At 36.0% G+C, this 22,028-nt stretch overlaps 1 protein-coding gene across 1 annotated transcript in view; it reads right to left on the bottom strand.

The window, feature by feature from the left end:
• Window positions 1-402: 402 nt before the first annotated feature.
• Window positions 403-22,028, bottom strand: part of CUNH11orf70 (chromosome unknown C11orf70 homolog) — a 51,868-nt gene continuing 30,242 nt past the window's right edge. The window contains exons 2-7 of the mRNA XM_009287754.1: window positions 21,609-21,690; window positions 19,899-19,971; window positions 13,661-13,827; window positions 11,217-11,389; window positions 4,923-4,989; window positions 403-534 (exon numbers count right to left, since the gene is read on the bottom strand). Coding sequence (XP_009286029.1) covers window positions 403-534; window positions 4,923-4,989; window positions 11,217-11,389; window positions 13,661-13,827; window positions 19,899-19,971; window positions 21,609-21,690 — 694 coding nt within the window. The remainder of the gene's footprint in view (window positions 535-4,922; window positions 4,990-11,216; window positions 11,390-13,660; window positions 13,828-19,898; window positions 19,972-21,608; window positions 21,691-22,028) is intronic.

The following is a 22,028-nucleotide window of genomic DNA, read 5'->3' on the forward strand; positions in this document are numbered from 1 at the left end:
GGTCGGTCGGCGCGGGCCGGGCCGCCTGACGCACTTTCCCCCCGATTCCGCAGAGATTTCTCTGGCTCGGGAGCCTCCCCCTGCATTTATGCGTCGCGGATCTGAAAAGCTGGTTCATAAAGAGACAAGACATCTAGAGAAATACCTTTTATTAGCTAAAACGGGACACACACACACACACACAAAACTGCCAAGAAAACAGCTTCAAGAAGTACGCCTTTTAAATATAGAAAAACTTTTGTCACTAACCACATCGTAACAGCTATGTGAACGTGTAGCCATTCAGAGCGTGTAATCAAGGAGCACATCCTTCCCCGTTTAAAATCTAGGCAATTTCTACCTGAATTCATGCAGAGAGAAGGCTGCCTCCATTATAAAACTGGAGAACAGCCAGGTTTATAACTAGTTAGTAAATAAGCTTCCACCAAAACAGTGATACAGAGTATGCACATGTCGCTTGCAGGGATCCACAATCAAGTAGGCGAAAGTCTGTTCGTGGCTTTTGCTTGAAGGGTAACATAGGCCATTATCATCCTGAAATGAAGTAAAAAAAAAACCAAACAGCGTTAGCAACAACATGGATACCCATGAGAGAATTCATAAAATTTGAATGAAATGTATAATTTTCTTCCAACTGTAACGGTTTATTTCATGGCAAAACAGAATAAATACACCATAGTTTATTTAAGCACCATGAGGATCCTGACATGACAAAATGCACAGTAGTTCTGTCTGACTAGTTCCAATAACCTTGAGGTAAATGTAATACTAATATAAAATGTAAAATTAAACATGTAAGCATGTGTTCACACAATTGGAGCCTAAAATACAGATGATTCAATATACAACAGTCCCATCATGTTTCCTTTGAAACGGAAAAATATTTAGAGACTCTATATTAATACATAAAGCTTGTTCAGTAATTCTTTTCCACTTAACATTTGCTAATGCATCTGTTCAGTTTCAAATATTTACATTTAAGGAAAACCCTCATCAGAGCTCTTGTTAACAACTTTGAACTGTTACTGAAAACAGCTTGTGTGCCAATCCTCAGAAAGGGTTTGAAGGGAATCTAGGCACCTAGCTCCAAAATCCTCATTCTGAAAAAACACGTTCAGCTGACAACCAACACAAGAACGGGGCTCTTCAATTTAACATCCTACATCTGCACATGTCCGTAAAAGCTTCAGCGTTGACAGGGCATCACAGCCTGACACACGCTTCAAATCCAGTAGGGATCCAGAAACTAGATGGGGGGATTTTTGGAGGGCTGGGGTTTTTTTTCATTCATTCAGTCTGGTAATTGAACATCTAAAAGATCAACAAATATGTTAGCTGACATCTCCTTTCTTTTAAAACACATAACAGTTTCCTCCTGCTCCCCAACACCTTTATACAACAGTTGAAGAGATGTAGGTTCTGTTCCATTTTGCCTGAGGGAAATTGCTATATTGCATATATTGTCCATTTTCTCCAGGAAAATTTTAAACTCCCGGACTAGAAACTATTCCAGATTAGAGGCACGTCTCTCACACTCTTTTGTTGAAGCTGTCTTCCTTTGCATAAAATAATCCATCTTTTTTTGGACCAAGTAAAGATGAAAACTGCAACCTCTCTCAGTGGTTAAGGCAGTCAGCTTAGAAGGAAAAGGTCTGGGTTCCAATTCCTGCTCCAAGGACCACTTGTGAATTTTATCCAGTAGCTGTTACTGGCACCCCATTTTCTCTCCTGTTATTTCAAAGAGGATGAACCCCCTACGATATGTTCTGGTGTCTTCCTTTGGGGGATTATTCAAGACCATAAATCTTAAATTAAGATAAGCACCACCATAAAAGCATTGTTTAAGACAGGTAGAGATTTGATAATGTTTATTCACAGCATTTTCCAATGGTAGTCAAATGCCGCAAGCTAAAAATAGCATTCTATTTTTAAGCAACAGAGCATACAAGCTCTGTAGTTCCAATTTTAAGATGCCTAGCTGTCTTCAGGTGTTTTTTAGGGATATATGTGTATCAAATACTGGATTCTCAATTGCAGTAAGGAGAGCAAGCTTTAAGATTTTACAGTACTCAGCATCACAATGCCTTTGGAGTTCGATCCAAAAATAACCTAAACTCATGCACGAAACCAAAAATAGCAAGAGAAGACCAACATCAAGATGTAATTGCTAATTAAACTTTTTTCCCATTGCTACTGAAGATCCCACTCCTGCAGTCCTTATGGAATCGACTGATGTCAGTTGAGGTTTTGACTGTTTAAAGGTGGTGTTAGCACACTAAAAATTTGTTCAACAACTCAAGAACAAAAACGAGTTAAGTTCTGGTGATGAGGCATTTCAAGAAACTCCAGAATATACTAAACCTGGTATCAGGAAAATAATAAATATAATCTAATTAAATGAAAAGGGTTCTTAAAAAATTTTAATTAGTAAAAGAGGTCATAAAACCCCTAAAATACTTGAGCATAAAGGCTCTGGAATTTACACAGACTTACTCTGGATTTTAGAGCAATAGGGTGCATGTACACGAATTAAGAATCATACCAATTCCACCTGCAGTGTGGACTTCAGTTCAGAGATGCAGGGGGTGTAAGGATTGATTTACTGATGTTAGAGTAGGATCATTTTATTTTTTCTTTGTAGGAACACAGATAATCAGCTGATGATTTAAGAGTACATATACATAGCATAATGCACAGCATAATACAGAAATAAAGATACTGCTGAACATCTCTCAAAACTGCATCATTTCATCAACTTTTTTTTTTAAAACACTTTTTGAATAAACTATGCATTACACTGATTTCTAACACTGCCATAGTTCGGGTTCAGGTAAAGAAAGTTCTAAAATACCAGTTAGCATCCAAATAGCTGTAAGAACGTGTCAGTGTATGCAAGCCCCAAAGCTCTCAGGGGTATTTGGAGTTCAACAGAGTACTTGGTCACAAGATTTAAAATTAGTTCTCTTGTGATGCCCAGGTCTATCGAGTTTTGATGCTAAACAGATCTACAGACATTTATAACTACACCTTAATACCTTGAAATATTTACATCTCTAATAGTGTGCTTTTTTAAATATTGTTTCCAAAACAAGGGCTTCTTAGCCATAGCATAAAAACCAAATAAAAAGGAGAGGATGGTGTCAGGATGCTGTTACATGAAGTTCTTAATTCGTGGTTCCATTTGTACTTGTGCAAATATACAAGTACAGTTATTTGTCCATTTATTAATCCAGATTGCAAAAATGTGTGTTCTTCTAGCTCTCAGCTGCTCTTCAAGTCACTTTTACCAGAACAGCTTTTTTTTATTGAAATCAGGCTAAGACGGTATGTCCATTTCTTTTAGACACAAACCAAGAAAGCATGGCTTAAAAATTGTCAGCTCAGCATTAAGATTATAATAACACACTCTACAGTTATTTACCAAATGAATTCAGAATCTAAATCTACTGCAGAAATGTAGTTATCTCCTTGAGAGAAACTTTTCGTCACAAGCACAAGACATTTGTACTCCAGTAGGTGCCCTTCCTGTAATTTCCAAGTAGAGTTTAAAGAGTTTTGATCCACAGAGCCATCAAACAATCTAGACATACCTGTTTAAGCCTTCCTCTATTCTGAGAGAAAATTCTTCGGGATGTTCTTTAATGGAAACCAGAATTTCAGAATTCTCCTTCACCTCACAAATTTTCAGAATGTCCAGTAAAGCCCAATTTTCCCCCAAGGCTATAGGGAGGATAGCTTGCTCTGTATTTACACTGGATTTTCTTTTGTCCATCCACTTTTTTGTTCTCAAAAAGTTGCTGAAGTTTGTCTTTTTTTTCTTTTCTTTTTTTTTTTTAATACTGATGATATTTACCATATGGCAAACACAGTTAGGGGAGCTCTTAAATATCATGCGTCTACCTAAACATAGAAATCTGCAAAGTTCACATCAATACATTTGATTCAGAGATGGGGAGGAAACAGTAATAACAGAAGATCAAGTTATCAGGGTTTCGCTTTTTTATTTTATATTTATTACAGTCTGCAGCCCGGTAGAAAGGTAAATTTTGATACACCCATAAAGTGCTTATTTTCAAAAACCTTTCAAAAGCCTTTTATGAATCACATGGTACTTAAAAGATGATGACCCACAGATGAACAACTGGGCTATTGGCAACTTACAGGGAAGTTTGTGCAGTCTGAAATGACATCAGCTGGTTCTTTTGAAAGTGGGTGCATTATCTGACATTTAATTATCACATATTCTGGTTACTCAAGAAGAATTTGGAGTAGTTCATCCTAGTGTAACAATTAAATGACAGATATGCTGAATCTAGTAAACACACAGCCCGTTCTCAAACTTATCTTGATGGTAAATGTATGATTTTGCAAGAGAAACAGATAGGAATGAGACTTGACAAGGGAGGGGAAAAGAGGTTAGCAGTCATCTCACCGCCCCAGCCTTTTTCTGTACTAAACTTCCTTGCAGTCTTTACAGAAACATGCAATACGAGCTATTCAGAAAGCTTGAGCAACGTTTCTAAAAACAGAACTATACAAAGTCAAGAGTGGATTCTTAATCCTTACTGCTATCTCAAGTAGATCTAAAACCAGAATTACTCAGATCTAAAGATATGTTTTCTTCATAAACTAGTTTCTGGATGACTATTAATGACTTCAAGTGTAATCCAGTAAACCTATTTTTAGTGAGCTACCAAATAAAACTTTAGTTAGTGGTTATTGATGAAGAGTTAGTAAAGAGGACGAGAAAGCAGGATGAGATCAGGGAAAGAGTTCATGAATAAAAAATGACAACAACTATGGAAAAATAACCCTTTAAAATGGAATATTATGCTTTCTTTGTGTAAATGTCAATTCATTATTTTCATGTTACGCATGTTACTTCCAGTAAAATCCTGCACCAAAAAATTATCAATACTTACATATGCAGACACTCTGAAGACTGTAGAAATAATACGTATTTCTTTTGTTTCAGGATTCTTTTGAACACTGAAATACAGGGGAATAAAATACATACTTAATGCGTACAGTAAGCACTGGTTATTAGAGTCCTTCATTTACTAAATACATTTTTAACATATGCACTGTGTTCTCACTCGAATTTGATCAAGTTCAAATTAATAGTTAAAATTCAACTCATGTCACATTGACCATGAAAAGGTATGTTGACCATTGTTAGAGAACATGGATATTATGATATTTTACTGAAAACTAATGAACGTATCTAGTCATCTGAGTTGGTTTCACTGTTTTCAGCTACTAAACCACAGCAATATTACCCAGGCCTAGATGACTCTAATACAAAGTTTGCATTTTGATAGCTATGAAAAGTTATTCAGCTAAACAGTTCGTAAAAATCTTTTCACGTATTCTTTGAGAAAAAAACGTGAGAAGTGAACTGCATCTTAATATAGACTACAAGAAGTAGCAGCAGTACCAGTGAAGAAATGCAGACTTTAGCTCATTTTTAATTACTATATAATTATAGTTTAGGTTCATTTTTTCTCCTTTGGAATGTTGTATATATAGACAGCTATGCAACTTAGGACGGTATTAGTTCTGAATTTTTATATTTCTAGACTGTGTTTGTTGTGAAGACTGCCATTTCTTCCACCACAATTACTAATAACACTAAGATATTATTGCAAAGCATCCAGGCATCTCAACATATTTTAAATTGAAGTATTTTTAAATGTGTCATTTTTCCTCAGGTCTGCTTTAAGTGATGCTTACATCTCTTCATAAATTAGATCATGTAACTTCTATTAATTTATCTAATTTCACAGATTCCTATTTACATTAACTCACTGTGGAGCAGTTGAGCCTTATAAATTCCATACTTACACAGTTCCAAGAAATGCATAGCTCAAAACCTGCTGTGTCACAAACAGGTTCAGTTCCCGGGAAAGGTCCCAGCATAGCCAAGTTGCTAGAGGATGTGTGTTAAACACAGCCCAGTTGTACACCGCACCAGCTCCAAGCTGTCTGTGACAGCATGTTACCACTGCTTTCGCAAAGCTTCTTTTTATAAGAACAAACAAACCCCAAATCCACCAACATCATCTTTGTTGATTCAATCTCTCCAACCAATAAAAGAAATTGACTCTCCGATTAACTGATTTCATCTGTAGAGTAATAACACAGTCATGTATGAATTAAGCCTGTACTGTGAAGTTGATCTTTCCTGTGGTGAGTCAGTAACTAGGCTTTCTCAGAATTTTTTGTTGCAACTGACATGTTGATATACTCAACAGCGGATTAAGACGGCATTGCTGAAACTGGTACTGGCCCCAGTTGTCTGCCTTACCACCCCTCTAGAGATTACTGCCTTCCCGGCAGGGACAGCTCAACTGGTTCGTGACTCAGCTTCTGAACCACTGCAGTTTACAGACCAGCATATTAAGATAAACTAACATGGATGTCAGTTTATGCTAACGTACTGGGCTGCAAACTGCAGCAGTTCAGAAACTGTTTAACCATCTCTGCTGAAAGAGTGACGACTTTCAGAACAAGGTATAGAGGGTTAGTGGGGTTAGCACTTTCTACCATAGATTACCACCCCCAAAAGTTACAGCTGTATTTAAGTTACTCTGGCTTCATATTCTTGTGTCTGAAAGTAATGCTTTCAATTTCTGGTTTCTTAATTTTTATGTTATATATATCTATGATACCAAAGTAAGGGGTGACAGAGAAATAGTCTTCCTATTTATTCCACTGCTTTGAGAAATTTTCTCCTTGTGGTTAGCTTCCTGTAAGTCATTTTTCAGACTGAGTGTTTATTTCTAGTAGTTTGGTTAATTTTTAAGGCAAAATAATATATCTGCCAAAATCAGATGAGATTCTTCCCTTGCTGATTTGAAAGAAAGCAGGAGGTTGCCTTTGACAAGCCCGTTTGCTCGCTTTCTTTTTTTTTTTTTTTTCCTAAAAGGTTTTAGAAAAAACTACCTTGTCTTCTTGAAGAGGATAGTATTTCCTTAAAAATAGTCTTAATACCCTCCTTGGTTCTTTCAAATTGTTAACTTCTAAACTATTCATTGAATATGGTAGTTCCTTCATCATTTTAATGTGCATCTATTTTCTTTTTATAAAGGGCAAACTTCTTCATCGTCTCTCAACTCACTTTGGGTTCTGTTTGTATCCTCAGCTCACTGGCAATATTTTGCTAGGCTTTCCAAACATTAAAAGACAACAACTCAATGCTTTCACATAAATTCATTTATTATGGGGGAAAGGGCATGGAGATGGCACAGAAGGAAGGAGAAGAGAACGGTGACTATAGGATACTACAGCAGCTGTCACCATGGAGAGACACAGTCAGAAAAATCAGGGGTTAAGTACGGAAGACAAGATTTATCAACAAAGATTCATAGATCATATTTTAATTAACAAGTTTTTGTCACGTAAATGTATTCTTTAACTAAACCAGAAATACTACAACAAGGGTTTTGAAATTATTTAGGTTACACAGGGTATGACACAACGCTAAAATTTTGGATGGATTCAACTGGTCACAGACTAATTACTGCTGGATTAGTAACAGACAACAAGTTGTGCATTAATTCATTAGGAAGTAATTATTAGTCTTTTTACAAAGGAGAAAATGTCTGCCATTTAATAGTTGTATTTGTAAGTCCCTAGCTGTGCTTGTAAAATATCTAGAGCCATTAAGTTCAAAAGATTATTGCATTCTCTCGTAATAAAGCAAGATACGTGGAAATGCTTTAATAAAATGAAATCTCAAACCTTTTGACACAATTTTGAACACTAGTGCCTTGGAGTTAGAACTCAGGAAAGGCCAGAAGAAAGGCTGTAAGAAAAAGAAGTGGGGAAAAGCTCGTAATAGGTCTACCACTCCCGGCACTAAAGACACTTTTGTGGAACTCTTCATGCCAAGGCTTTTTTCCATAAGAAAAACTGTTACAGGACCAAAAAGTGGTGGTTTATACCTCTATAAGCATTTCAAGATTAGACTAAGTTCATCTGTGGGGGCTAATTTTTCAATGCACATCAGCTAGCAGCTAATAATTATTGTACTATCCATTTGTTTCTCACCAAGCCTTCTGCGCCCTCAAGACATAAAAATTAAAGCTTAAGAAAAGTACAGTTTACAGAATTTTTTAATACCACAAAAAGGTTTTAGTATCACTTTACAAAGAGTAGAAAGTATCCAATGCAACTGCAATCCAAGATGAAAAGAAACCAGACAGAGGATAGCAGTCTAGAAAAGAAGAATTTAAAGAATAGTTGGTTTTCAACAGGAATTTGAAGGTGAACTGTTTGGTAAACAGAATTTAAGAGACCACTACTCTCATTAGCAATTGTCTACTGAAAATAAGAGGCCATAAGAAAGTAATTTTCATTGCTTTATTTTCTGGTGTAATTTGTGCAAAAATGACTTAAGTAACACAGTGCACTGCATGGACTAGAAATCAGAAATTAAGTCAAGACTGTGGCATGAGTGTCCCTCTTCAGAGTTGCATTGCTTATCCTTTCACTGGCTTTTTCTCTCTTAAGATGGTGGTAACAAACCAGCAACATCATTTTGAATAAACTGGGGGCAGGGGGAAATAAGACAAAGCAGGAGACAACCGTGATTGTGAAAGGGGAGGGAAAGTCTGAAATGTCAAGATCAAAAGCTTTTCTCATGGGACCGACAGAGAACTTAGTATCAAAGGAGCAAGATAAAAGATTTAGTTAAATTGTGAGTTTTTTTCAACTGCTAGTCAGTGTTAGCGCCAGCTCCGCTGGCAGTGAGAAACCAGCAGACATTTATAGGCACAGAAATGGAGAGACACATGGTAGATAAATACTGAAGATCAGTTATGTCACATGAACTGAGTAGATGTACTTCAAAACTTTGGAGGATAGAAAGCAAGCTGCCAACTGGAAAAAAAAAAACAAACCACCAAACACCAAAAAACAGAGGAATGGATGTTGAAAGGTTTTCTCCTGATATTGTATAAAGGACAGAAGTAGCACATGAGAAAAATCACAGAAATATATAAAGGGCCAATAGGGAACAGGTGGAGAGTATAGAAAAAGCAAACCTTGAAAGCAGGATGCAATTGGGAAGATTTTGGCAGATGCTTTTTTTTTTTTTTTTTTTTTATTTTTTTTTTTAAGTAACAAGAACTACTTGACATCCTCATCCAATTTTAGAGCAGGAAAAGGAAAAAGAAGGGGAAAAGGTTTTAGGAGATAGGAAGGTGAAGAAAAGGAGTGGCTTAGAACAAAACTTGAACATGTTTAGGAGAAAACAACTCAACAGCAAAGGGAAGCAATAAAGTGAAGGAACTGATTGGATTTGCGCTTTGTCCTAGGTCAGTTCAACAACACAAGAGCAGAAACAGCTGTAGTCAATGCAGAGTCAACTAAGGCCAAGGATTAGAGTAACAAACAGCTTGTTTCAAGTGCAGAGTGAACGATTTAACAGAAAAGGGAGGGTAGAGGTGAAGCATTGATGGATCCTTTTATATCATAGTCTGTATTTCTGAAGAACCCACTTGATTTCCATCTACGTATGATTTGAAAATATCAAAACTAATGACACTAATAAGAAAGCTCTGGTGACTAATCACAGTATTCAAATTAATACATGCAGCAATCTAAGTTCATTATTTCTAAAAAATCTTCTTGGAATATTGATAACGCTTAGTTTCTCTGTTTCGGTAGTTTCTCTAAAAGTATCAACTCTTCCACTGCTACTTTAATAATTTATTTTAGATGACCCTGGGAAACAGCACATGACTAAATCAACTTGCACCCTGAAAAGTACTGACCATTAGAAAATCTGAAAGCTGCTTAGAAGTTATTAAAGATTTGTAAGCTGCTTTGGTTAAGTATTACAAAAAATCCCCAAAACCAGCCAAATATTTTGTTTTAAATATTTTGTTTGGATAAAGCAATTTATACACAAGTGCTACAGAAGTAAAGAAATATTCAGGTATTTAAAAATCACTGGATCTAATCCTTTCACTGTATCTTCGTTCAGACATGTAAATTTTACTCTTAAGTTTATCCAAAGACATTTTAAGAACAGACTTAACAAGGAATACATCTTACACGATTTTTTTCCTAATATGCTTGTGTATAATCTTAAAATAGGAGATGAAATAACAATTGCTCATCACACCATTCCAAACAGAGCTGAGAAAGAAGAAAAATATCAATTCCTACTTTAAGGAAGTTGAAGCCTTTGTAGTGTACACTGTAGCGCATTACTTAATATCCACATTATCAGAGTTCTTGTACTATCTCTCATTTCAGAGGTCTGCAATTGTTTTCCGTTGTTCAGCTTAATATTGTTCTTTATACTATCCCACAAATATTTATTATGAGTGGCAAAGTATCAGATAAAATTTTAGTAATATCATTGACAATCTTCATATTCCCATTAGCTTAGCTAGGAATGAGTCTTTGCATAACCGATAACTACATTCCATTATTTCCCACTAACCAGGAAATAAGAAATTTTGTCAATTGGAGAAGTCAGCATATGGATATATCAAAACAGGGCAAAAAATTGCCTTTTTTTTCCTGAACTTGAACCTCTGATCAATCACCTCTAATCTCAAGAAAAAAAATAGATAAAATTCCAAACAATTCCATACACCAGACCTGGCAAAAAATGTGTGTTAGCCCACTGTGTCATGTTAACAGTGAGATTCTATCACCCTTAGCTGTGCACTGCGAGAAGTGTATTTGTGGAATTAAGAATGCCAAAATCCAACTGTATTTAAAAAAAAATAGTAATCAGCTGGAATAAAATATATACAGAACTAAAAATTTCAACTAAATATTTCCATTTTTAAGTCCTAAGCCAAAAGCAGCTTGAAAGTAGTCCAGGACTATACATCCAAGACTTAATTGTTGATATTTTGTCAATGACAGTGGGAACACAATCTGGTTCCAGTGCCATGCCATGTTTTCATAGATGATTAGAGAAAAAATTCTTTAAAATGGGAGTGAATTATAAAACATCAATGTCCATATGTTTTATGTGGGACAGATGCCATTAAAATTGCATATATTTTGCCATTGAATTACTACCATTGTTACATGGTATGTTGATAGTTAAAAGACAAATAAGCTTGCAGATTGATCAAATAACAGCCCCATTTTTGAACCAGCAATGCACAATAAATTTACAAAAATCAACACAAAGTATCTATGCACAGCACATACATATACAATTGCATAAACCAGAAAACACTTACCTCACCAAGTCTTTATATAAAGCTTTTGTAGTTTCTAAGTATGGGCCAACTACATCTTCAAACTGGCAAAGAGTTCCTCCAATGCAAAGATGCTTAAAAAGACAGAACAGAAATTCCTTGCGATCCAATTGACTGAATAAGTCATAATGGTCTGAATCTTCCAGAAGCAAGACCTTGTGGAACAAGAAAATAACAAGTCAAACAGATGAAAATTTCTTATTTGAGATTAAGTTTATAAACAATGCAACTACTTTGTTGTATGTCACACAGAGTTTACTTCCATGTAAAACATATGAACTAGGGATAGAAATAAATAAATACTTAAGTACTTTTCTCTAAATCCTTCTTCCAATGATGCAATTATGTTCAAAATTTATAGATACAATATAAAGCAGAATCACTGTCAGATTTGTGCCCACAAGACATAAGGGAAGATTTTTCAAGAGTCTTGTTATTCACCGGTTAATTGCTCATCACACTAATGAAACAATCAATAATCTGAAAATAATGTAGCTATTTTTGGTGTGTCGATCACTGCCAATTAGTTTGTCTTTGGTAACTTTGCCTACATTTGCTTTTTTTTACTCTAAGTTCACACAGTTATCTCACATTTGTAAAGGAATCCCAAGGATCTCCCAGAGGAGATCACTCAAATTCACATCATTCTTTACTGCAGACTCTAGTGAGCCTTTATCTGTAGCCTGGATAAACCAGACATGCTATCCAGCTGCCTCCATGCGTCTCACCTGCCTTTTGCTGCAATATTATGTGACCGCAGAGGATTTTCTAGATTAGTCCCAACACTGCGCACTGTAAGGGTGGACAGGAATTGTAACTCAGTATGGCTACAAGATGTTTGAGTCACATCAGCCAAACTGCAGATGCCAACCCAGGCAAACTGGTCAAAGCTAGACATGAGCTTACCGCTCTCTGGCCCTCTTTATAACATCACTGCACAACCTGAGTAAAAAGGGGTCAGGGCAGCAACTGTTGTTGATGGCCACCTCATACGTATCCCAACCCCCTTCTTGGTTGAAGCAAGAGAAGATGTGGCAGGTAGGAAAGAAACATGGAGCTTTGCACCGAGGGCCACCCTCAGACACCAGGAGCTAGACGGTTTGCTGCCCCCTACAGTCTACCAGTGCTGACTAATTTAATCTGAAGTTTTGACGTCGTTCCTGGAAGATTTTGACTCTTAATTCTTTCTGCCATCTTAGGTCTTACGAGTAGGAATCACGTTCATTTCAAACAAATGTGAGTCCTTCAACTTGCAAATGCAGACACACACATCCCTTCCAAGGGAAGGAAAATGGAAAGAGACTGAAACTCCAATGATTTCTTATTTTAAATGTTGCCACTAACTTTCCTACATCCAATATACTTAATTTTCAGAAAACATTTCACACGTATCCGACTTATAAATAAATACATAGTATTTTGAACTGCTAGGCTACAAACCACATCTGAAATTCAAACATGAGCCTGAGTTCTCTCCTTTTCCCAGAACTTTACAAGACAGACCAGTATTTCAGGCCACATCCTGTAACCAGTGTCACTGGTTCAAATACATTGCCTTCAAAGGATTTGCCAAGTGCAAATGAGTGCAACTCTATAATTATTAAGTACTTATGATGATTATATATACAAGGAAGAGCAAAATCCAGTTCTCCCACACTATGCTTTGCTAATGCTAAACAAGCATAACTAAAAAAAATTGGTTTAGCTTATGAAGTCAAAAGAAACACTTACAGTGAAGACATACATCGATTAACAAGGTACCACTGTTAACGAGATTCTTTTTCAAAATAATCTGCTCTCTAACACCTGCACTAGAGTATAACAAACAGTTTTTACCTTGCAGGCCTGTTCAGGAGTTATATTTAGTCCTTTTCCAGTGTTACACTGAAAAATAATTTCCCTTTTCACCGTTTCCTCTCTTTTTCAGTGAAAATACATGAAGATGCCTTTCCTTAAATGTCTTCACATATGATATGGTCAGCATTCCTGGCCAGGAATGCTTTAGGATGTAGCTATTGAGCACATTTGATTTCATCAACTACCTGGAAGGTTGGGTGAACCCACAGCTCTGGATATCATGGGACCTCTACATTAGCACCACTTGTTTTCCCCTCCTAGGCAAATGAGTAGCTGCATTTACCCCACACACACCCCCAAGCACTGACTACTTGAGACAAGGGTGGGTAGAAGAAGGTTTTACCTTTTTCTCCCACCTAAAAAGGAAAGAGGGCCCACCTGGAAAACAGCCATTGCTTTCACACATTCAGGCACTGCAGTGCCTCAGTCGTTTCTATCACATGGCTATCGATGCCTATTTTTACCATGGAAAGTATGTATTCTCAAAAAAAAACCAACTGAAAAATGTGTCCTTACGGTACCTAATAGAGTATGAAAAATTATAAGAAATTATTCATTGCTATACTGACCTTTCTTAATTCATCAGAGATGAGAATATCATCGTAATAGTCATCATAACATTTCACAATATCTCCAGTTTCTCTAACAACTCCTTCAGAGTATAGCCGATCAAAAAATGACATGGAAATCTGTGTACAGGGCAGCGCTGTAGCTTCAACTTTTGTCACTTTGGAACCTGGAATATATAGGAAGGCTTCACTCCAAGTCTCTTGCAATAAATAAAATAGGAGAATTTCCATGTACTAATGGTTTTACAGTAACAAGTAATTTGACACAGTGTGGAAATAATCAACTTCTCTAAATGGTTGTGTGTGGCATATTCTTTAAAAAAAATACAGATCATATAAGTATGACTCAATCACACAGTCCCTCAAAAAACAAAGCAAGCTAAGAAAGAAGCAAGCATAAAGAAAACATTAAATTCATCTGAATGCTACCTTCCATTAAGGCTCATGTGTCTGCTCCCCCTGTTGGTAATACTATCAACTGAAACAAGTAATAGATGAAACACCATGTGAACTCAACATCACGTTAGATCACACCCTTAGAAAATCATATGCCACAGCTTAAGCCTTAAAGAATCTGAGGACAAATACCAAATCTGGCGTGATGAAGTACACGACAAAAGTCAATAGCTGCTAACAGCACCCCACAAAGCAAAAATCAAAATTAACACAGCACTGATGAATTTGTTAAGTATTATATCTCAACTTTTTGAAAAGTTACTTTGTAGCTACTGTAAACTTTACTAACCAGCTATTTGAGAAGATGAAAAAGGTACTGTCAGCACTTCCTCTATGAATCTGGAGTATTATCTCTGTAATCATGAAGTGCAGAGTACTTTTTTCTGTAATTTTTCTGTTTTCTGTGCTTGCAAGTCATCCAAGGCTTGATCGTGTTGCTTATAGACATCTAGTGCCATTTGAGATGCCCTACAGTGTTTTCCTTAATGAGGTATTGGTCCATAAGGGCACATATCTTTATATACATCTACCAATCTGTATGTGTGGTGTTGGATAACTTACAGCATCTCAAATAACATTAGACTCCATGTTTAAGAAGCTTTGAACTCAAAAGAGCAGTTCCATCTGCTCTCTACGGTCCAAGTGTTCAGACCAAATGTTAGAACATATTCTCTACTCATCTCCAGGTCCCCCTGAACGCCCTTCAAAGTGCTTCTGAACAGGAGAGGGGAGAGCACGAGTGAGCACGCAACACAAGGGCAATGTGTCTCGGCAGAGATAATAGTCACAGCATTCCAGCTTTCCATGAGTTTATTTGTATCATTTCCCCTCTGTAGGTTCCCTTGATAGGAGTCGGTCAACAATGACACAATGTCAAAAGGCTTTTGACCATACAGTTAAAGATAAAATTAAGTGGTGTCCTGACAAGCTGACCTAAAGGATCACTAAAGACTAGTATTTAGGAAATGTCCAAATTTCACTCTAGATGACAGTATTTCAGGAACAGAAACAGGCCAAAAAGGGATGTATGAACCATGATGCTTCCAAGAGCACCTGTCACTTCATTCTGATCCTAATCTTCGCAAGCGTAGCATAACCTAAAATTTCTCTTGCCCCCACACTTTCAAAAAGTCCTTGGGATTTCTCCCGTATATTATTACACTAAGATTATTTATTTATAGGTTAAGTAGGACTGGCATTTTGGTATCTAAACCCAGGTAAACTGTACCACCTACCTGATCAACACTAAGAAAAAAATTAAAGAGAAGTTATAAGTTGATGGCTTGAAAATGTGTCTACTTAGGCTAAAAATACTGGCATGAAATTTTATAATTATTTTATTGGACCCATGTGATGTAAAGAAAATCGGCTACAGAGAAAAGCTCAGCATTTAATTGCTTGGCTTCACGTCTACAGATATGGTTGTGAAAAAGGGTACCTTTTATTAAAGAAAAAAGGTTTAGGACATTCTCCTACCTGTCCACATAGTAAACTATCAAAAAATAATCAAATTATGTAACAAAAATCACAAGTCAGAAAAACATGAATTACAGCCTCACAACCTAAGAAAAAAAAGAGAGTTTTAAAAATTTATTTATTTATGCTTCCTCCCACCCCCTCACCTCCAGAATCCTCTGACTTTTATTAAAGAAAAAAGGTTTAGGACATTCTCCTACCTGTCCACATAGTAAACTATCAAAAAATAATCAAATTATGTAACAAAAATCACAAGTCAGAAAAACATGAATTACAGCCTCACAACCTAAGAAAAAAAAGAGAGTTTTAAAAATTTATTTATTTATGCTTCCTCCCACCCCCTCACCTCCAGAATCCTCTGACTTCTAATTCTCCAGCTTCCTTTCACAGGGATAGAATATTTATTTTATGAGATATTTAATAAGAGCTAAAACAGCCTCTAACATAGAAATTATTTTGTAAAGACCTATGAATCAAAAACTGAGTCAAGACTAATAAAAATCAGACGTTAAATGACTTGAGAAAAAAGAGACATCTTACATTTTCCCAGTTATTGAGCTCAAAGTATAAGAAATTGAGCTATTTATAGGCCTTCAAATTGCTAGGATTTTATTGGGGGAGGGGGAGGAAAGGAGACACACTTCTGCTCTGAAACAAGATTTTATGAAAACTTCCATCAGAAAAAAAAAATCAGGAGCTTTGTAATCTATTCAGTAGTTCAGAAAACCAACCTCTAAATGGAAAAGTTTAAATATACTGGAAGCTCCTGTTTGAGAGGTGAGATTTGAAATTGGAGATTCAGAATTTCCTGGAAAAGAGTGACCCAGTTTTAATAACACTGTAAAAGTGAGCAATAAAATATGAAGAAGAAATGCCTTGACAACTCTGCAAGTGGAAAACAAAGCTGAGAAGTACTGAAACAGATTAAGCTTCTTATAACTGCTAGCTCTGGAATATCTATAACTCCTGTTTGAGAGGTGAGATTTGAAATTGGAGATTCAGAATTTCCTGGAAAAGAGTGACCCAGTTTTAATAACACTGTAAAAGTGAGCAATAAAATATGAAGAAGAAATGCCTTGACAACTCTGCAAGTGGAAAACAAAGCTGAGAAGTACTGAAACAGATTAAGCTTCTTATAACTGCTAGCTCTGGAATATCTATAAAGTGCTGCCAATATACTTTTAAATGAACACGTTGCATATCTAGTATTGGGTACATACACCCCAGGTTAGGTATATTTAGAACTCCTCCAAAGTTTAAGAAAGATTCTTACCTCAGGGAAACATCTTGCAACTTACTATTTACAAAACAGTTTATATAGAACATACATAATTCAAGTTCAGTGCTTTATACTAAAAAGATGGTATTTCAAAAGTAAAAGGTGCAGGTTGATGATTTATAAGTTCAAATGACATCTAAAATTTTTGCAAATGATAACCTGTAACAGCAGTCTAAAAAATTGCTGATTTAAGATTACCTTCCAGATTTTAAAAACCCATTCCAAAGACAAGAATCGTTAGAGCTTGAAGTACATACGGCAACTCAAGAATCTTTCTTGGGCAAATCTAAATTTTTATTTACACAAGAAGACAGTAACCCTATCCCTTTAAAGATAACTTTTCAAGTGTTAATTGAGCTTAAGCAGATACAGTCCTGCCTCCCCAAGACTGCTGACAGGTGCAAGGCCAGTAACGGGTCCAAAGAAAAACTACTATTTAGTTTTCATTGCAGCTATTTAAAAATACAAGACTCAAGACATAAGCTGGTATGCATCAAATTTGTTCCTTTTGCTGCTTCTATTTTAGAAATATGAGAGTAACACATGACAGAACTATCAGGTACTCTGCCGTGCAGCCAGGAAGAGGGGAAAAAATATCCCTACTACAACACGCAAAAAAGTGTGGTGTGAGAATAGGTAATTAAGTATCTGTTTGATCCTATGAAGCAGACTAGAGAATATCCTTGTGTATTGTTTACCTAAAATGTTATATTTCAAGTAATGTTAAAGCTGGAGTCCTTGAGACAATGTACTATTGTGGGATTCTACCAGGAATCCCAACACGTGGGGGAGCTGAGAAGAGAGGTACACGTTGCATTCCTTGGGGACCCCATGTTTTATGACACCTTTTGATCTAACAGATGGAGACTGAGGATATTACGGTCTGATAATATTAAGGTGAGGATGAAAAGCAGTCAAGAGAAATAAAAAATGAGATTGGACACAGAAAAAAAAGTAATGAACTTTTAGAAACAGATTTTAGGAAAAGGAGATAGGCAAGTAACAGAGAAGAGGTAGACATAAATATGAATGTGAAACCATGCCCACTGAATTAAAAAGAAAAATAAATTCTTAGTGAGAAGGTAAAAGGGCACCACAGCCTGGAAAAAGACAAAAGGATTACGAAAACAAACACTCTTGTAAAGTAATATTATATTGATGTTTTATATAATGCTGACATCTTTCTGTGGGTCCATAGATACTTTCTGCTCAAGCCATGGCGGGGGTGGGGAGGGAGGTTTCTAAGAACCTATCTAAACCCTGCTTATATTATGCAGCCAAAATATTTCCCCCCTGCAAAAAAACCCTAACATTTTTGTTTGCAAGAGAATAAATAAAGTATTAAAATCAACCCAGATTATGTAATTTTCTTCATATTTTCTAACAAGCAAAATAAGCCCATTTCCAGCATTTTCTTTCAAGAACAGGAACTTATTTTTAAAAGAGTTACTCCACAGTGATAAGTAAATGATATATCTGGATTAATATATCAGCATGTCTGAAGAAGAAAATACTAGAAGATGATTTTTTACCTCCTCCCACTCAAAGCTAATTCTTACTATATTTTCAAAAAATGCGCATGAAGACTAAGTATAGAAAAATGTGCCAACATTCCTCACCAAAAATAGGCAAAGAATGGGAAGATGAAATTTTAAGAGCAAATGGGGTATACCAGCTGTTCAGGATTTAGAAAGGGAACCCTTCCAGTCCTCAGAACAAAATGCATTATTTCTGTGCTGAGGAAGATTGAGCAGAATCAGGAGTTAAGCTGGGATACTTGGCAAGTGACCCTCCACTCTTAACACAAGGTATGTAACCTACTGACCTTCACTACAGGGACTGGCAAGTCATAGGCTAGACAGATAGCCTAAAAAAATTCTTGCCTAAAGCAGGAAAAGGTTTACCCATGGTTTGAAATATATTTATTTTCTTTCTGCTTGCCAGAGTGAAAAAGAGGTACCTGAAGGGGGACTCGAGATATTTTTTGCATCTTATATATCTCAATTGTTTTAACAGCCAGATAGTGTTTGGAAAATGGATTTTGCTGACAAAAAGGTGGCAATGACTAGTGTCACTGTATATAGTGGGGAAAACCTATGCCAATTCCAGAGAGTTGAAATGGAAAAGGTAGAAAATTCCCAAAGCTCCATTAAATATTTACACACAGTAAAGTATTTGCAGACAAACCAAAAGAACTGAGGACTTCCCACTACCCCCTTTTAAAATATTCCTATTAAGGAAAATCACTTTGGCGATATCAGAGTTCACATTATGCATAAAATCCCATTACATTATCACATGCAATTTCCATGAAATTTTGTGTGTTATTTACATAATCAAAAATACAATTTCAAAGTGGTGCCATGTGCTATTCACTTTTGGTCTTTCTCCTTTAATGTCTCATCTCCATCTACAGACATGATCAAGTGTTATAAGCAGCTAATGATACGGCAACAAACTAGAAGTCAACCTTATGCCATGGTTGCAACTAGAGCAACCTATCACATGGCTCTCTTTCTGCGCCCAGATCCCTTTTGTTGTGCAGATAGCGTATTTACACAAGCTCAGGGGTGTGCTCTATCTAATCTGCTCTCTCAACTTTAATTTGTAACAGAGCAATAATCTCGGATCTGTCCTAAGTAAGGTGGTTGCATCTATAGAAGAGTGTCTTTCCCCAAATATTCTCTGAATAAGGTAGTACTATAATTCCACAATTAACGCAGTTTATTATGTCTGGATACACCATCAGGACAACTGGATGTCACAGACCATTTAAAAACACTTCTAGTAGCTTGGTTTATGGATTGATGCAGGGGTCAAGGAAAAAAAAGTGTAAAATGTGACAATTTAGTAACAAACTAGGTAAGAATCTTTTCTTATTATTTAGTAAAAGAACTCATTCTTTAAGATATTTCAACCAGGTGAAGATACACATATATGAACTGTCATTATTACAAAATGGTAAATTAGAGGAAAATAGTTACAACACAGACTTTTTTATTTAAGATTAATTTATTCTAAATTTACCCAATGTAGTCCATTGTCCTGAAGCTGAGAGCAACTTTAAACTGGAGCTCACATTTTGATCATTAAAAAATGCCTATAATATTCAAATAAGAGAATACAAGTTAATGAAATGAAACATAAAATCATCATTTATAGTGCCTTGGATACCTTCAAAGCAAATTATAAGGACCCAATTAGTAAGTAGATTCTGTATGATCTTTCAGTTTGGGTACTAAATATCACACCATCAAATACGTGGTTTTGTAACTTTGTGTAGCCAATGTCTTTTATATATTCAAGATATCTTCATGTACATATTTATATATGCAGTATTAAGGTTTTACAGTAAAGCACTTTTAGTCCAAGAACACGCAAAAAGGTTGTATGAAATCCTTAGAGGTACAGAAAATGGAAGAAGAGATGAAACAATTGTATCTCTGCATGCAATGTTGTTGAAGTCAAAAATGAAATGCTAAGCAGACTGTAAAATTTATATTTTGTAAATAAATTTGAAGCTTGGAGAAGTGTAGAGACACACAAAACTTACTGAACAGGTACAGAAGAAATCCATAAGTTATTGAAGGGATGGAGATGTTCCACAGTAAGATTTGAAGTATTCAATCTTACTGATTTATCAATTAAAAAAAGGAGACATGCATAGTAATGTTGGTAGCTGACAAGTTTAAATGATAGATAAGCCAATTAAGAAAACCCACACTTATGTATATGCATACAAGCAGAGTGAATAATCACTGAAGAAGCTGCTAAGAAAATGGTGGATTTTTCAGTCTCTGCATCACCAAATAAATCTCTTTACCACCTATTTCAGATACAGAGAGATCAGACTATATAACGTAACGGTCCCTTTGTTCTCAATTAATTCACAGCTACTCAGAATTCATCATTTCATAGTGGTATTTTTACATTTTTAATTCAAAAGAGAGAAGCATTGAGAAGGTAAATGCATATTTTTTTAAACTTCAATCATTTGAAATGTTTATCAGTGGCAGATGAAATATTGGTGTATTTCTTTGTGAATTTCTTTAAAATACAAAGAGGCTGAATTCTTTATCCAGGATAACAATATAAAGTAGACATACAACAAATTAAAAAGTTGTTTTTAAAACAACAGATGTAAAAACCACACTGTTTTTAAAACCACAGATTTTTTTTTTCCTGTCTGCAAATAGATGAACAGATTTGACTTTGCAGACAACAAAAGCAAAGGACACAAAATCAGCAAGAGACTTGAGTCTCAAAAAGCTGAGAGCCCAAAATTCCAGTATAAAGCAACAGGATCCAATAAAATTTAAAATCTTGTATTTTCAGATATATGGTGCATATGCACGTCTAATTGCACAGTGTTTTTACTGTGACAAAGCAGTAATAGCTGTGAGCAAGGGTGCCAACCGGGTGGACTTCCCAACATTAAATATGGTGGCCAAGATCAGCATCCAGTTTAGATTCCCATTCTTGGGAATCTTGAATGACTGAATTGTTCCCTCTTAAAAAAGAGTAACATTAGTACAGACTAAAATATTTTTACTGGACAATACAGTCCACCCACAAAGTAAGACTTGAGCACCACACCTAAATCACCTACTTTCAAGGAGACAGTGAGCAGGCGAATAGCATGCTAACACTGCTGCAATGTTTGCCATTATGCAGTTTTCCAATAGCTATGATTTCATGGAAAAAAGTCAACTTAAAATATAAAGGACTTAGAACTACCATAACAAATTCATCCTTTTGATAGGGCTTAAACTGCTGGTCAAAACTGAATGCTTGTGCTGTGATCCTGCCTTGCATGGACCTGAAATGGAAAAATGAGATTAAATATTCTGCAGACATACTAGGTACTTATTCACTCTGCAAATTTGCCTAGGTACACTACATAAAGTCCTATTCTGACCAATAATTATACTTTTTTATTCTTCTTTTTTTCATTCTTACTTATAACCCTCCTTGGAGGGGTGGGGGAAGCACAACCGCTGCGAGGTTGTGCTGCACATCAGAGCAACGCTGCGAAGCTGAAATAGATCTTGGCTAACTCTGGAAGAAAAGGATAAATACCTTGCACCTCAGAACAAGCAATTTACCTGCCTGAAAAATACCGGGGAGACTTCCAATTAAAGCGGGGGGGGGGGGGAG

The sequence above is a fragment of the Aptenodytes forsteri genome, unplaced genomic scaffold (assembly GCF_000699145.1).
Source record: "Aptenodytes forsteri isolate BGI_AS27 unplaced genomic scaffold, ASM69914v1 Scaffold413, whole genome shotgun sequence".
Classification (NCBI taxonomy): domain Eukaryota; kingdom Metazoa; phylum Chordata; class Aves; order Sphenisciformes; family Spheniscidae; genus Aptenodytes; species Aptenodytes forsteri.